Genomic DNA, 16,991 nt, shown 5'->3' on the forward strand with positions numbered 1-16,991 from the left:
CCTCATTTTACAGATGAGGAAACTAAGGCAGAGAAAAGTCACTTGATTTCCTCAGGGTCACACAGAAAGTTTGTGGTTAAGCTGAAAATAGACCTCAGATTATTTTATGAACATAATTTATGCATCCATTGAACTTTCTATAGATTCATTTAGTGTTAATTAAAAACACTACTGCTTCATTGTTGAGAAAAACCTCTAGGCTAAAGGTTATGAGGGAGTACTATTGCTGCCTCTTCCCCACCACAGAGGTTCTGTGTGCAGTTAGGTGGCTTCTGAACACACCTACCCAACTGGGTCTGGCATGCAAGTTAGGCAGAGGAGCAACTATCTTCCTCAGATCAGAGAAAGGTGCCTCCCTGCAGCCCAGATGTTGGTACCTAATGCTGTGAGAAGGATGGGGCTTAGGACACATTCCTCTTGTCAGCATCTCTCATTGTCTAACTTAGGCAGCTCCTTGCTTAGCATGCTGGCTTTTGTGGATCGAATTCTAAGGTGCCTGTGTCTCCCCACGCATTGTACGGAGAACACAGATGCCAAACTCAGGCTTTGTGGATCACAGTGTTGTTCCTGTGATCTTTTTAAGTGTCTAGAAGTTAGGAGCTCCAACGCACAGTGTCACAATGCCTAAGTCCCCTTGTGGATCTGGGCTTCAGATCATATGAAACTGTTAGGAGTTTTGAAAAGCAGTAAGAACAGGAATAATGCGAAGGGATATAAAGAGTTAGAAACATGGAGAGGAAACAAAATGAGATTCATCATGGAAAAATGCAACCTTAAAATGAAAACATCTGGGCAAACCCCAAATAAATGTACTTGAAAGGAGAAATCTATGCAGGAATAATGCTGAAATATATGCAAGGCTAATAATGGACAGTAATTTACAAAGATTATAATTTGGTAATTCTACAAAAAAAGTGCAATTTGGAGTGTCTATGCAAAAAATCACATGACAAGAGTCAGAAAGTAGTATTTACTCCCTACACAGCTCCATTGCCATCACACCTGGAAAATTTCATTCAGTTCTTGGCAACTCATTACCAGAGAGATTGACAAATTGGAGTGAGTCCAAAGTGAGCAAAATGATGACAAGGTACAGGGATTTTATTATGAGGAAAGATTAAAAAAGCTAAATATGTATAGATTGGCAAGGTGATTACTATTGTCTGCCACATCAGTTAATAAATATTTGAAGGATGTTATAACTCCGAGAAAAGAGAAGAATTGTTTAGGGTAGTCCATGTTGACATAACTAGAAGTAATGGGAGAAAATGAAGAAAGGATAAATTTAGGCTTTCTTGTAGTGATAGGTATTCATTTGTAGAACAAAATCCTAAGGGAAGTGATTATACCATCATTGCTTGGGACTTTTACAACTAGATTGGGCAAAACACTAACAAATATACAGTGAGAATTGATACTGCACTTGTAGACCAATAGACTGGGTGATCTAATGATCTGGATGGCCTTTTCAATCTCTAAATTCTATGATTCCCTCTCTTGATTCCTGATCCCAAGAATAATTCAAAGACCTATTTTCCCCTCCAAAAAGAAGGAGCAGGCAAATATTAAATATTAACCTTGTTGAAAATGCAGTGAAAATTAAAAAACAATCCATAAACATAGACAAATAGAAACAAAAGATCAGAATTTGCTCACAGATACACATATATATATATAACTCTGCACATATGCAAATGTGGGAAGCATTTGGTCCGAATATTATAAAGTAATTTGTCTTTTATGTTTTGCTTTATTTATTCTTTTTCTGTATTGCTTTATTTATTCTTTTTCTGTATTATTTTCTACTCTGTTGTATTTTTTACAATGTGTACTAAAAAGATTTAATCTAATATATGAGTCAGAACCAAATATTGCACTCTAAAAAAATAATGAGTTTTATGCTTTACATTTTCTACTTTCTAAAAGGGTTATGTAGCTGATATGCTATTACTTTTGCAGTTTAAAATGTACCCTTACGAAGAAGGAAACGTCTTCTAAGTTTGCTTCATGGAGAAAAGATGAATCATACTTGTTTTTCATTATGTGTGGCACGGAGGTGAGAACATGAGATTATACCAACAGATACTTCCTGTCATAAATATAAAGGGAAGGGTAAACACCTTTAAATCCCTCCTGGCCAGAGCAAAAACCCTTCCACCTGTAAAGGGTTAAGAAGCTAAGATAAACTCGCTGGCACCTGACCAAAATGACCAATGAGGAGACAAGACATTTTCAAAGCTGGGGGGGAGGTGAAACAAAGGGTTCTCTCTGTCTGTGTGATGTTTTTTGCCATGACCAGAGCAGGAATGCAGGTCAGAACTCCTGTAAAGAGTTACAGAGTAGCAGCCGTGTTAGTCTGTATTCGCAAAAAAAAAGAGTACTTGTGGCACTTTAGAGACTAACAAATTTATTTGAGCATAAGCTTTCGTGAGCTACAGCTCACTTCATCGGATGCATTCAGTGGAATTAGTAAGTAATCTAGTTAGATAAGTGTTAGATTCTGTTTTGTTTAAATGGCTGATAAAATAAGTTGTGCTGAATGGAATGTATATTCCTGTTTTTGTGTCTTTTTGTAACTTAAGGTTTTGCCTAGAGGGATTATCTATGCTTTGAATCTGATTACCCTGTAAAACCATCCTGATTTTACAGAGGTGATTCTTTTACTTTTTTCTTTAATTAAAATTCTTCTTTTAAGACCCTGATTGCTTTTCATTGTTCTTAAGATCCAAGGGTTTGAGTCTGTGTTCACCTATGCCAACTGGTGAGGATTTTTATCAAGCCTTCGCCAGGAAAGGGGGTTTAGTGCTTGGGGCAATATTTTGGGGGGGAGATGTTTCCAAGTGGGCACTTCCCCTGTTCCTTGTGTAACACTTTGGAGGTGGCAGCTTTTAACCTAAGCTGGTAAAAATAAGCTTAGGGGGTCTTTCATGCAGGTCCCCACATCTGTACCCTAGAGTTCAGAGTGGGGAAGGAACCTTGACACCTCCAAAGACAGGTGCACAGTTTCCCATCTTGAATATGGCTCCTGTGAGAAACTGTACGTATTTCTTAACTTCAAGGGCAAATAAGGCATTAAAATGATTAAATATCCAATTTAAGCAACATAAAAAGGGGAAAGTAGAAGTCCTATCTATTACACAGTGATAAGATCAGGCAATAATACTGTTAACCTAGTAAACTAGTAAAGAGTTTAACCCCTGCAATCAAACAAAAAGTTAATGTGCCAGATAATGTAATGTTGTAAAGATTTATTGGAACTGCATAAGGCAAAATGTTGGTAATCTGTCTACTCTCACTTGCTTGGATGAACAATACTCTAGTAAACTCTGAAAGGTGCAGATTGCCCTTGGTCCTAAGGGGAGTATGCAAGAGGAAAGAAATATCTAAAGGAAAGAAGGTCAGTTGTAGTCCCTGTATTTGATGGAATTTCACTAGAGACGTTCAAATGTTCATGTTTTTTTAAATTTTAAAATAGAAATTTTATCAAATTTCACAGAAAAGTAATATTTAACGGATGCAAAAACACCCGAAATGAAATGATGAAAATGTCCACAGATTAGAAGGTCAGAAAGGACCATTGTGACCATTTAGTCTGACATCATGTATCCACAGGCTATAGCAGTTACTTTAGTTATAATTACTTATACACAGTATTGGATACTTTTCTACACTCATTTCAATTTTATCCTTGTCCCCATCAGAGGTCTAATTTAAAACCCCCCCACCAAAGGTGATAAGTATTAGAGCATCAGAATATTATGATATTTAAAAACAGAAGTTACATAACCTAGCTCTGAAGTAATCTGGAGGTCTCATTCATATCTGTTTCATTCCACCCTCCATGAATTAACACATGCATCCTGGCAAATGCTAAATTATTACCTACAGTTTAAGGATACTACCATTTTTTTATTTATGATCCAATATCTAGCAATACAAATGAACTGGATACAAACTAGAAACATTTAGTAATATTTACTTACTTTGGTAATACCAGAATCTGCACGATAAAAATGCAGAAGAATATGAGACAAGCACATGTCACATAATACTTGAATGCTGGCAATGTAGTTGTTCTGTACTACAAAATAAATTAGAAATTGTTAAAACTACAGTTCCCAAAATAGATAAAATTGCCTACTAGCCTAAGTTGCATTTTAAACAGGAAGATATACATAAAAACCCTTTTGCAAAACTTAATTTATTTTTTCTTCAGTGATTATCCTTCCCACTCACAAAGCAACATGAGCTATTTGGAGTCAGGCATTGTCATGCATAGCATTGAAGCTTTTGCTCTCTTTCCACACTTTACAGAGTGCTTCTTCTATCAAACTGAAATGTCCATATATTGTATCCACCCAAAGAGCATGACTATAATTAAACATCCTAGAGGAGATAATTAAGTTAACTCTAGAAACTTTAAATTTTTTAATAATGTTCAATTTTTCATTCTCTTCAAATTCTTGTGCAACCCTAGCTAATGGCATAGGTGTTACAACACATCCCACTTTGTCTAGGAGTGACCCATACCCTATAGAAGGAAGTAGCAATGACACCTATTCAGGTTGCCTAACACTTTCCATTAGAAAAGATTTTTATGATCTTTTTCTGACAAGCTCTCACATGTTCATTGTTTGCAGTAGGTCTTTGAAATTTGGCACAGTTATAGTCTGTTAGTGTAAATACTGTGATATCATTAAATTATATGCATGCAATTCCGTCCTTGTCTTTATAAATTCCTAATTAGTTTATAAAGAAATATATTTAAAAATAAGAAATAAAATATTTATCACAGGAAATGCACTGTTTACTAGGTAGAAATATAGATGTCTCAAATCTAAACCAATAAAGTATTCTAAAAATAAATGTTTTAACTATTATAATTGTTCACGGTCTAGGAAGTCAGGGAAAATATAATTAATGCAAAATAGATCAACGAGTAATTTCGTAAGTGCTCAAAATACAAACATTATAAATGATAAATGAATGAGTTGTGCTTTTTAACTGCAAGTACACAGCTATGCCTTTATACTAAAGGCCAAATTCTGCCCTGAAATACATGCACAGAACTCAAAATGCATGTCTATGGACAGAACATAGCCCAATGTGAATTTTAGGACTATTTTCCCCCAGGCACTCTTGAATTCTGTGGCACATTAAAAACAATTACTATCAGATGGTTAAATGAACTTTAAGGCATATGTCTGAATATATTTGCAGTTGGTTCTGTTGTTGCAGCTGTTGAAGTGGTTTGTAGTATTTTAATAGAACCACTGAACACTTAAGCCTTGAGCTGTTGTTATAAACTCACAAGAAAATTCTGACCCACTCGATAATTTGTTTTAATATTTTACACTTCTACAGGCCTGCAAGAAGATCATATAATTAGCTTCTTGAATTAAATAAATTGTTTCTCTCATTACTTTGGTTTTCTTTCAGATCAAGTAAGGCCCAATCTTTCTCACACTGATGTCAAAAACAAATCGCTCACTGACTTCAGTGGAAGCTAGGGTTGCCAACCCTCCAGGATTGGCCTGGAGTCTCCAGGAATTAAAATATTAATATTTAATTAAAGATTATGTCATGTGATTAAATCTCAAGGAATACATCCAAACAAAATTGGCAACCCTAGTGGAAGCAAGAGTGAGCCCATAGACAATAAAAGAAAAGAGAGAAGGAAATTTAAAAAGTTGGATATGAAAATAATCATTATTTGTTACATGGCAGCACTCAGCTGCCCATATAGTGATCTGGGCTTCAGTAAGCTCAGCAATGTGCAGATACTTAAAAAAAAAGTCCCTACCCCAAAGAACTTGGACCCTACAAACGCCTACACATGTGCTGAACATGAAGCACAGAGTATTCCCATTAACTAGTTTACTGAAGCCATTAAACACATCCATGAGTGTTTGTAGGACTGGAGCCTAGCATATCATTTCCTCTCCTCCACTCAAACTGACTTGCACTTTTCCTCCTTCTCTCTCCTGCTCTTCCTCTCCCCATTCCACACACAACTCATTCACTTTCAAGTGCATGTGAAGAATGAGGGGGAAAAGAGAGATGACAGGAGAGAGAGAGGAAGAGAAAGGAGAAAGCAAAAAGGAGATGAGAGAAAATACAAGAAATAGAGTGATGTTGCTCGTTCTCTCATCAGCAGGACTCATTACTTTCTCTCCTGAAGGAAAAGATTCATAGATTCCAAAGCCAAAAGGGACCACAGTGATCATTTAGAGAATCCACAACAACCCTTGGTAAATTGTTCCAATGGTTAATTATGCTCACTGTTAAAAACATATGCCTTATTTCCAGTATGGATTTGTCTCACATCAGCTTCCAGCCATTAGATTGTGATATACCTTTCTCTGCTAGATTGAAGAACCCACTATCAAATATTTGTTCTCCACGTAGGTACTTAAACATTATAATCAAGTCTCCCTTTAATCTTCTCTTTGTTAGGCTAAATAGATTGAGGTCCTAGAGTCTATCACTATGAGGGAGGTTTTCCAATGATTTAATCATTCTTGTGGTTCCTTCTCTGAACCCACTCCAATTTATCAATGTTCTTGAACTCTGGACATTAGAACTGGAAACAGTATTCCAGCAGCAGTTACATCAGCACTAAATACAGAGGTTAAATAACCTCTCTATGCCTACTCGAGATTCCTGTTTGTGCACATAAGGAGGAGCTTGAAGCATGTTTCCCACCAGCAAAAGGAGTACAGCAGCAGGACTGGCTGTGGGATAGAGGAATGAATCCCTTCTCCCTAAGGTTCTAAAGATCAGAGGAAAGGAGAGCTCTAGAGGAGAAGCAGATGTGATGGCAAGGAAAAAGTGTTCTGTGGACCCTTTCCTAGTTGTGCTGTGAGTGAGAAAGAGGTTGCTGTCTGCCTCCTACTGCAGGTACCCTGCTACTTGGGAGAACTCTACCCTGGAACACTTATCTATGTGCACTGGCAAGAGGGAGTCCAGCCACTCAAGCACGGCGCCTTTGGGGAACATGGTTCAGAATCCTGAAGATCATGAAGAGTTATGGTACTCTATATGGACAGGATGCTTCCCACTGCTGTTCACTATCATTCTTTTACCTATACACATCAAGTTACAGCCTCCAATGTTGTAATTTAGCAAACATAAAAGAAAATAAGACACATTTACAATAATATTTTTAAAATGTTGTAAAATATGAGTAAAATTTTATAAAATGACTGTCCATTAAAAACAGAAAAAATGTGAAATTTGATAAAATGTACGTTCTTTATATTGAAAATGCCCTCATTTACCCACGTAAGTCCCATATTTTCTATTCTGTTTGGAAATCAGGTTTTCACTTTTTTTTATCATATTCTATTTTAAAAATAACACTTAGGAAAGAGAAAATCAGATACCACCCATATCCCTTCCCCAGCCTTACCATACCATACCATATGCAGCTCTTAGTGCTAATATTAAGCAGTAACATGAATACTCTGTGTGGTGTGCATCCTGGCAGATAAGATGCACTGAATTCTGAGGTCTCAATTCTCCCTTGTTATAACCATTTGTAACTGAAAGTATATAGAGACATTCAGAAATAGTTTATTTACGTTTGGGGAACTTTTACGGGCTGCATTATTTTTTTTCCTATGCCAATATAAATGTAAAAGAAGCTGGTGATAAGTTTTAGCATTTTAAAAACAAAACATGTTAACTACCTAACAAATGTCTTTTGTGATTTGCATTATTTAAATTAAAATACAGAAATAATTGATTCTGAAGTGAAAACAACTTACTTCTTTTTCCAGAGTTTTGTTATAAAAAAGTAGTGATATTCTTTGAATGTCTTCAGATTTAAGCCATTGCCTGAAATAATAAAGAAATACACAAAACATTATAAAGGGCACCAAAACAGATTAGCCCTGTTTTTTCTATCATTGAAAAGCTCTAAAGTAAGAAAAACAAGGCGGATGACGTAATATCTTCTATTGGAGAAATTTCTGTTGGTGGGAGAGATATGCTTTTGAGCTACAGAGCTCTTATGAAGGGTCTAGTAGGTACTCAGAGTGTCATAGTTAAAGGCTAAGTGGTACAGATTGTTTAGCGTACATAGATGATACATATTGTAAGACAGCATTCAAGGTAATGTGGACTCTGCAGTCATAGGACAAAAAATGGCGGTTAGTGGGTTACAGATTGTTGTAATAAGTCATAAATCCAGCGTCTTTATTAAGACTATGACTTTTAGTGTCTAGTACAGTTATGAATTTAAGTTCCCACACTCATCTTTTGAAGGTGTTGTGCCGGTTTCCTTTGAGGACATGGACTGAGGGTTCAGATATGGAGTGATCATTCTGTGAAAAGTGTTCTCCCACAGGTGATATGTGTTTTTGTCTCTTATCATTTTCCTGCATGAGTTGATTGGAGAGCATAGTGATTGTCTGATTTCATCCCCATAGTTATTGGGGTATTTGGATGAGATACATGTGTTAGGCATGTGTAGGATCTATGGATTTTGAAAGGTGTGTTGCTGTGGGGTATTGATCATGGTAGCTGTGGAGATATGTCTGCAGGTTTTGCAACTGTTGTTCTGGCAGGATCAGGTGCCACTTTGAGTTGGGGGAGTTCTGGTCTGTGGGGAGCTTGTTTCTGATGATGAGCTTGACGAGGTGCAGGGGTTGTTTGAAAGTCAGAAAAGGGCATTTGTGAAAGATTTCTTTCAGGATGTGGTCTGCAGGGAGTATTGGTTGCAATTGTTTAGTGACACTCTGAGTACCTTTCTCAGACCTTAAGAAGAGCTCTATGTAGCTTTAAAGCTCTTCTCTTTCGCCCATAGGTGCTGGAACTACGGTTGCAGAGAGTGCTGCAGCACCACCTGACTTGAAGAAGTTTCCATTATATACAGGTTTTACAGTTTGGTTCAATGATTCTCAGCACCCCCACTATACAAATTGTTCCAGTACCCCTGCTTTCACCTACAGAAATTGCTTCAATAAAATATATTACCTCATCCACCTTGTCTCTCTGATATCCTGGGGTCAAAATGGCTACAAGAACACTGCAAATAACAATGTAAAGTAAGATATCAATTTATTTATTTTGAAGAAAATCAGTTATTGTGCTCCAGACTGGATACAATTAACTTAGGCTTGAATAGAGACTGGGAATGGATGAGTCATTACACAAAGTAAAACTATTTCCCCATGGTATTTCTCCCTCCCACCCCACCCCCCACTGTTCCTCTGATATTCTTGTTAACTGCTGGAATTAGCCTACCTTGCTTGTCACCATGAAAGGTTTTCCTCCTTTCCCCCCCCTGCTGCTGGTGATGGCTTTTCTTAAGTGATCACTCTCCTTACAGTGTGTATGATAAACCCATTGTTTCATGTTCTCTGTGTGTGTGTATATAAATCTCTCCTCTGTTTTTTCCACCAAATGCATCCGCTGAAGTGAGCTGTAGCTCACGAAAGCTTATGCTCTAATAAATTTGTTAGTCTCTAAGGTGCCACAAGTACTCCTTTTCTTTTTGCGAATACAGACTAACACGGCTGCTACTCTGAAACAAAAGAATGGAGAAAGTAAATCATATTGACTGCAACAGATGATCATGTAGTTCCACCCTTCCACTTGGTTTCTATATCTAACACACGCACAAAACTGATATTTTAATGAATGGGCTCTATGTGGATGGTTCATGAAAACATTCAAGAGGGAGAATTGCATTATAAAGCGCTTCATGTTAAAAGCTTTGCTGCTGGTTCTTCACTCTATCTTCAATAATAATGATCCATTCCACAGATGTTCATACCTGGGACATGGGGCAGAACTTGAGGTGATTTTATCCAACATAGGTTTCAGAGTAGCAGCCGTGTTAGTCTGTATTTGCAAAAAGAAAAGGAGTACCGGTGGCACCTTAGAGACTAACAAATTTATTAGAGCATAAGCTTTATGCATCCGATGAAGTGAGCTGTAGCTCACGAAAGCTTATGCTCTAATAAATTTGTTAGTCTCTAAGGTGCCACCGGTACTCCTTTTCTTTTATCCAACATAACGTACAGTGACTAGCATTTCACAACACACAACCATGCCATTTAATGGATGCTTTACACCAGGGATCGGCAACTTTTGGCATGTGGCGCATCAGGGAAAGCCACTGGCGGGCCAGGTCAGTTTGTTTACCTGCCATGTCCACAGGTTCAGCCGATCGCAGCTCCCACTGGCCATGGTTCACTGTCCCAGGCCAATGGGGGCTGTGGGAAAGGCGGCCTGCACATACATCCGTCTGCACTGCTTCCCGTAGCCCTCATTGGCCTGGGATGGCAAACTGCGGACAATGGGAACTGCGAACGGCAGAACCTGCGGATGCGGCAGGTAAACAAACTGGCCCGACTGGGCCACATGCCAAAGGTTGTCAATCCCTGCTTTACACCATAAGCAAAGGTGAAAAAAGTAATTAAAAAGGGAGTGAGATGGATCTGTGTTTGAGATACATTCATCTAATGAATTTGAATCTTTCACACAGACCTTTTATTAATTATCAAAGCATCATTTGCTACTTACAGACCAAAATATGTAAAAATGAAAAAGTTGCACTGAGATTGCACAATATGTTTTTGTAGCTATGTGTAAAAGTAATGTACATTTTAGCTAATAGATTACTGAAGTAGCACCAGAAGAGGTCTATTTCTGAAAGTCCACATTCAATTCAATGGGAGAATTTTTTTTTTTAAAATTAAGCTGTAATTTAATTTTGACTCTTTCCAACTGGCTAGACCTAATGAGGACTAATCTGCTAATCAGTAAATAACATTTTTTTAAAAGAGCATGTGACTTGGGAACCTTCACGATGAAAGGCAATATATGGGTATTACACGTTATTTATTATATTATGAGAGCTGAGAGATTTAGGGTCAATCTATTTCCAGCTGAAAACAATCTATGGAAGATGGAAGAAAAATCTTATTAAAACACTTCAGTGGGCAAAATATTCTTTTTTCATTAGTGCCACTCAGCTATTTGATTATAATGAGGCTACTCCTCTTTGTCTCTGATTAATGGGTGTTAATTGAGAATTTGCAGCATAAACAGTTTTCCTAACAGTACAGACCCATTATATATTTAGAAGAACATTTTACTTACAAACATTACCCGGAGTGCATTATCATCTTAAATGAAATTACAGGAAACAGCAAGGTGAAGGTAATTTTCATGGAAAGCAAAATAAAGCAACTTATTACCTAAGATGCATTTATCAAATTGTTCAATTACTACAGTTGGTAGAAGCAGTTAGGAAAAGTGAATTCAGAGTAATGTGAGCAGGCAATGCCTTCATCAGGATCTTTAAATGTTGTTTCTCACTGAAAAGTGACTCTAGAAAAACTGCACCTTCTTATTCAACCAATCTGTTCCTTCTGGCTATCCAGAGTCATACATATATCTTGGGGTGAAATTGGGCTGGAACAGGCCGGTACTGTGTATCGGTAAGAAGCCGGTACGAGCCCATACTCAGCCAACGTTAAAGCGCTGTGGCTGCGCCCCTTTTGATGCCCCTTTTGCCTCCCTCTGGCAGGGCAGGCAAAAGGGGCCGCTGCCCCAGGGCCAGCAATGTAAAAGGGCCCAGGGCTCCCGGCTGCTGCTACTACAGCAGTGGCCAGAGACCCAGGCCCTTTTAAATCTCCGCCAGAGCCCAGGGCCGCGCAGGCTGGGCAGAGCGGATGGGCTGGCTGGGGAAGGCTGACCCCTAGCCCCGCCCCTTCTGCCCAAGGCCCTGCCCCTTCTAGGGGCCCAGATCTGGCCCCTGTACCGGTAACAATTTAATGTTACTTTACCCCTGCATATATCTGATGACATTAACAATAAAAATAAGTTTTTACTGCCACTCCTGTTAGTCCTACAGAGCCATTCCATCTAAGATGAAGTGAGTTGGAATCTCTTCCTTCATATGCATCAGCAACAGGCTTTTTTCCTTCTTTTTCTGGCCAACAGATTGCAAATGTTTCTTTTGGGTGGGGAGCTTGCTACTGCAATACATGTGTTGGTTACCTTAGTCAAAATGCTCAATGGTAGTTGGGCACCTAATTACCTTGGAGAATCTGAGCCTTTGCGATTACGCTGATACTACCACAATGCATGCTCCATGAGCATTCATCTTAAAATAATTCAGAGATTGAATCTGGTGTAGATGGTAGTAAAAGAACAGGATATTCACTGACTGCTTGTAGGTTCTGAGTGAAGTTTAAGGTATTGATTTTGACCTAAAAAAACCCCAAACACCTAAATATTTGCCTGAAAGACTGTCTCTTCCCCTGTGCTATACTGATGTGGTCAGAAGAGGTGCATGAGCTGGAGTCCCCTCAGTAGAAAAGAAGGATGGCAACAGATTATTCAATTAGCTTTGGACATACTGCATTCAGGGCATACTGCAAGGCCCATCTCTTTACCCAGCATTTTGAGGAGGGAGAGGTATGATGAGGGCTGGTATTTGTGGCTATGGCAGAGTACTGGCAGGGTATTTTTTTGGATATGATAGTTATCTCTGGTGGATTATTGCCAGATTGTGGGGGCCCTGATTTTCATTTCTTTTTTTTTGTCATTACATTTTTAAAGTACGCCAAAGTTCTTATTCTTTTAGTTATAAACCAAACAAAAATAAATAAATCAACTGAACTGTTAACCAAGTTCCACTGGAACTTAGATTTTTTTTTGCGGGGGGGGGCTCCAGCTTTTGTGGTATCTGTGAAGCTGGTTGACCATGTGCCAGCTCTTGCCAAGGCTTTAGGCCTCTGCTGAGTACTGACAAATTCATTGCTGGAAACCAGTCTGTTTCACCTGTGTGTTCATATGGTTAAGGTAGGTATCGTACTTATAATAGTGTGTTTAGTGTTTCTTTAGTGATAATTTCTTTATCACATGCTATACGATAATATTTAAGTTTTTGCTTTGTAACTGTACAAACTGCTCGGAAACCATGAACCTAGTCAGGAAGGATTGTCTCCTGCCCATCAAAAAGGGTTATCAAAACTAAACGGGCCACTGTGGAACATCACAATACAAAGATTTTGTTAACTGCCCCTTACATTCATGAAAAAGCTATGTGAAAAATGACTCATCCCATCAGCTTGAATTCTGGAAGAAGGAAATAAAAATAGCTGACAAGAATATTTTTAATCTCTTTTGCTGTTTGGTTTCTCACAGAGCTGGAGCTATGAAACAGAAGCAGAGATCCCCAGGGTCAACCTGGGTTAGCAGTAAAAGACATTCAAAGTTGACAGATTTCTACAATTCTGTCACCTTGAAAACCATAGACTGTAGCTTATTTGTGTATATATGTTTGCCTTGTAATAACTCTGTAATTTCTTTTCCTAGTTAATAAATCCTTTGTTTACTATAGGATTGGCTAAAAGTGTTGTTTTTGATTTGAGAATTAAGGTACAAATTGACCTAAGGTAAGTGACTCGTCCTTTAGGACTGGGAGTAACCTGAATACTTTGTGATCTTTGGTGTATAGCAACCACCTACACTAAGTCCAGCTTGCCTGGGTGACAAGATAGACTGGAATGCCCAAGGGGACTGTCTGTGACTCCAAGGTAAGACTGTTATAGTGTTTTAGGAGTTCATACTTGTTACTGGGTTGGTGAAATGTAATTATAGAACATGCAACCAGCTTGGGGTCTCTGCCCTGCTTCTTGATAGTTTTCCCTGAGGTTGCCACATGATTGTGACACTCCTGACAGCATGACAGTGTCTATGATTAAGGCTGTGAGTTTGTCCATGACTACTACAGTGGCCGGTGCACCTGGCTTGGGGGCTGCCTGAGCAGCTCAAGGAGCCCCTCAGCCAGTCACACCGGCCACTGCAGGGGCAGTCTTGGGCCACCGCGCCCCCCTCCCCCAGCTGCAGCAAGAGTTTTGGTGTGGGAAGGTGGCACAGGGTTGGGCCATGGGATGAGGTGAGGTGGACTCTGCATGGCGCTTACCTCAGGGGGCTCCCCATGACTTTTACTAAAAATATTCGTGACTAAAAGGTAGCTTTACCTATGACAGGCAGATGAAACCCATTTACACCTCTGTAATCAAACAAACAACAATGGGGTTTACACAGCAGTAACTGAGGCCCAATCTGGCCTGCAGAAACTGTATTTTAGGTGAAGCAGCTAACACTATCTATAGTGAAAGTTGCCTGATATTTCCCATTATAAGACCCCATTCGCTATCGTTTATAACTTTGCCAAATTAGGGATTAGGGAAAAATAAATTGTTTTGCCTTTGTTAACAAATTTATTGCAAGTTTTGTTTTGTTTTTTTAAGATTTTTGATTGCTTTGGAACTGGGACTTGAAATTTGGCACTGGTGTCAAGAATGTGCCTTTTGCTGCTCCTGTGGAAAACATGCATACATTTGGCCAAGTTTGGCCTTTGAAAAAATCTTATTTTCACATATGCTCAGATCACATATGACCTGTTAAATTTTGGCAGTTAAATTTTCTGAATATTCTGTCCATGCCCTCACAATTCCTGCATGCTGACCAGGTTGTGTATATGCCCTCCCTCAGAGCAGAATCACTGAGCATGCTTCTTTCAAGGGTTGAACAGGATTTTCCCCACAATTGCTTTGCTGAGCTACTTTTGTGTCAGATGTGACAGATATTGCAACCACTTGCAGTATTTGGGGACCATATTGTATTTACGTTTAAAGTATGAAAACCTCAAAAAGTGATTATATTAAGATGGGCCAGGCAGTATGAGCTGTAGAAATATGCATAGCTCTTTGTATCAATACAGGTGATGTGTATTTGTGTGTTCCTGGCTCACTGTGTGTGGGGGGAGGTTGTGCAGAATCTGGAATCACTAGGGAGTGATTTCTGCAAAATGCCAAGGGTGGCTATATAGATTTCCAGCCTTTGAATTTAACTTCCTGCAAATAAGGGGAGGGACTGATTGTATCTGTTTTCAGTAGGCTGGGGGACAAAGCAGGACTTTTCGTATAAAAGGCTGAGTTCAAACAGATTCAGGGTTTTCCTTTTGATTCAGTAAATGGATAGGACCTTCTGTCCAGGAAAACGCTCCAACTCTTGCTCAGCAGCTGGAACGGATGTTTGCCTATCAGACTCCTCATGTGGAAGATGGGTTATTTCTGGTACGTTTGTTACCAATATGTAGAAACTTTTATTATCTTACTATTATTTTCTCAGTTATGCCTTTGCCCCCAGAATGCTGTTTGTTTTGGAAAAGCTGTGTGGTAACCTGTAACTACTGGCACACACTGGTCAATGTCACTGCAGCGAAAACACAGCCCAGGTGCTGGCCTTTAGGCTGACTGGTTTGCTGGAGCTCTCATAATGTATGGCAAGGGGCTGTACCGCTTTAAAAAACCCGATCAGGAGGGAGACACACCTGGGTCGCTGGCCCACGAGAAGTGACAACTGGGAACCTGAAACCTCAAGAGGGTGCCCTTGCAGGACCAGAGAGAGGGAATACAGGTTCAGCTACCCTGAAACTGTGACCAGGCACCAAAAGTGACAGCATGGAAACTGTCTCTCCTGTGTTCTCAGTTTCCCTCACGGGGAGGGAAGAAGTGGGGGCTGCAGGAGACAGAGCGTTTGGGGGATAGTAGCCAGACAGTGGGGGAGCAGTGTGAGACAAGAGCCAGGGAGGGTGAGAGCAGGTAAGGAGGGGGACAAGAGTGAGGTGTTTAGATGCTGCTTGTAATTATTAGAACTGGGAGCACTGGCTGTTGGGAGTCTGAAAGGACAAGAAACAGGAAGGGGGGGGGGGAAGTTGAGGAGGTGGAGTGAGAGCCACTGAGGGTACAGCAGCAGATTGGTAAAGAGATTTCCACTTTAAAAATAAAGTCCAGTTGAAGTTTGTTAGTACCTTGCCTGGTTGCTACAACATTTTGGCGACGAGGATGGATCTTCTGCCTCTGAACCCACCTGCACCCTTTCTGCAAAGCCCAGGTGAGCCTCTAATGATTTTACTGCCTGGATCCATATGTTTGGGACTTATCTGCTTGCAATCACTGCTACAGAGATTTCTTCAGTAAGAAAGCGTGCTCTGCTAATCCACTACCTTGGAGCAGAAGGGCAGCGTATATTTTACATTTTTCCCCTTGCAGATGATAAATACGAGACTGCACTCACTGCATTAAAGAACTTTTTTGTACCAAAAGTGAATGTAGTAGCTAATCGCTACAGATTTCGCCAGCGTGAGCAGAAAACAGGGGAGACTATAATGCAGTATATTGCTTCCCTGAGGAGTCTGATTGTAATTTGTGACTTTGGGAATATAGCAGATGAGATGATTAGAGACCAGCTCATTGAGAAAACAACTATGCTTCATGTAAGAGAAAGCTTACTTCTAGAACCACAACTTACACGAGAAAAAGCAATAACCATTGCTATTCAGACTGAATCAGCCACAGCTGAAGCCAAAATAATGAGCATGGATACAGGAGGCACAGTCCAGGCTGTGACTCCTTTGCAGAAAAGTTCACTATCGCTGCAGACAAATGATTACAAGAGGAAAACTAATGGAAAATCACCAAATCAGCAAATTCAAAAAACAGTAAAAGCATGCTTTCGCTGTGGATCCCCACAACACAGGATGTCCAGCAAAAGTAGCTCAGTGCAATCATTGCAAAAAGATTGGGCATTTTGCTAAAGTATGTTGCAGCAGCCAGTTCAATTAACAGGTGCAGGCAGTTACAATACCAGATGTTACTGTGCTGAGCGTGGACAAAATCACTCCTGCACATATTCCAGAACAAATAAAGTGCACTGTAAACATTTCCGCTATACCCTCAGGCAAATCACACTCTATTCAGCTAATGTTGGACACTGACTCAGCAGTATCTATACTACCTGATTCCATTTATTTGCATTACTTTAAAGATGTGCCACTTTACTTGGTGTGCTGTTTGAAAAAACATATTCCAGTACATGGCTGCCTGCTAGCAATAGTTACTTTTGGTGATTGCTGTGTAACTGCAGAGTTCTACATCGTCCACAAAGGCACTCCTATC

General features: G+C 39.5%; 1 protein-coding gene across 4 annotated transcripts in view; it reads right to left on the minus strand.

The window, feature by feature from the left end:
* Positions 1 to 16,991, minus strand: part of ADCY2 (adenylate cyclase 2) — a 483,719-nt gene that overhangs the window by 96,965 nt on the left and 369,763 nt on the right. For all 4 annotated transcript variants that reach the window (XR_006279108.1, XM_038390427.2, XM_043508479.1 and 1 more), the window contains exons 13-14: positions 7,770 to 7,839; positions 3,984 to 4,081 (exon numbers count right to left, since the gene is read on the minus strand). Coding sequence is in view for 3 of the 4 variants with exons in the window: in XM_038390427.2 (XP_038246355.1) it covers positions 3,984 to 4,081; positions 7,770 to 7,839 (168 nt within the window). In the remaining variant the exon portion in view is untranslated. The remainder of the gene's footprint in view (positions 1 to 3,983; positions 4,082 to 7,769; positions 7,840 to 16,991) is intronic.

The sequence above is a fragment of the Dermochelys coriacea genome, chromosome 2, assembly GCF_009764565.3.
Source record: "Dermochelys coriacea isolate rDerCor1 chromosome 2, rDerCor1.pri.v4, whole genome shotgun sequence".
In the NCBI taxonomy this organism is placed as follows: domain Eukaryota; kingdom Metazoa; phylum Chordata; order Testudines; family Dermochelyidae; genus Dermochelys; species Dermochelys coriacea.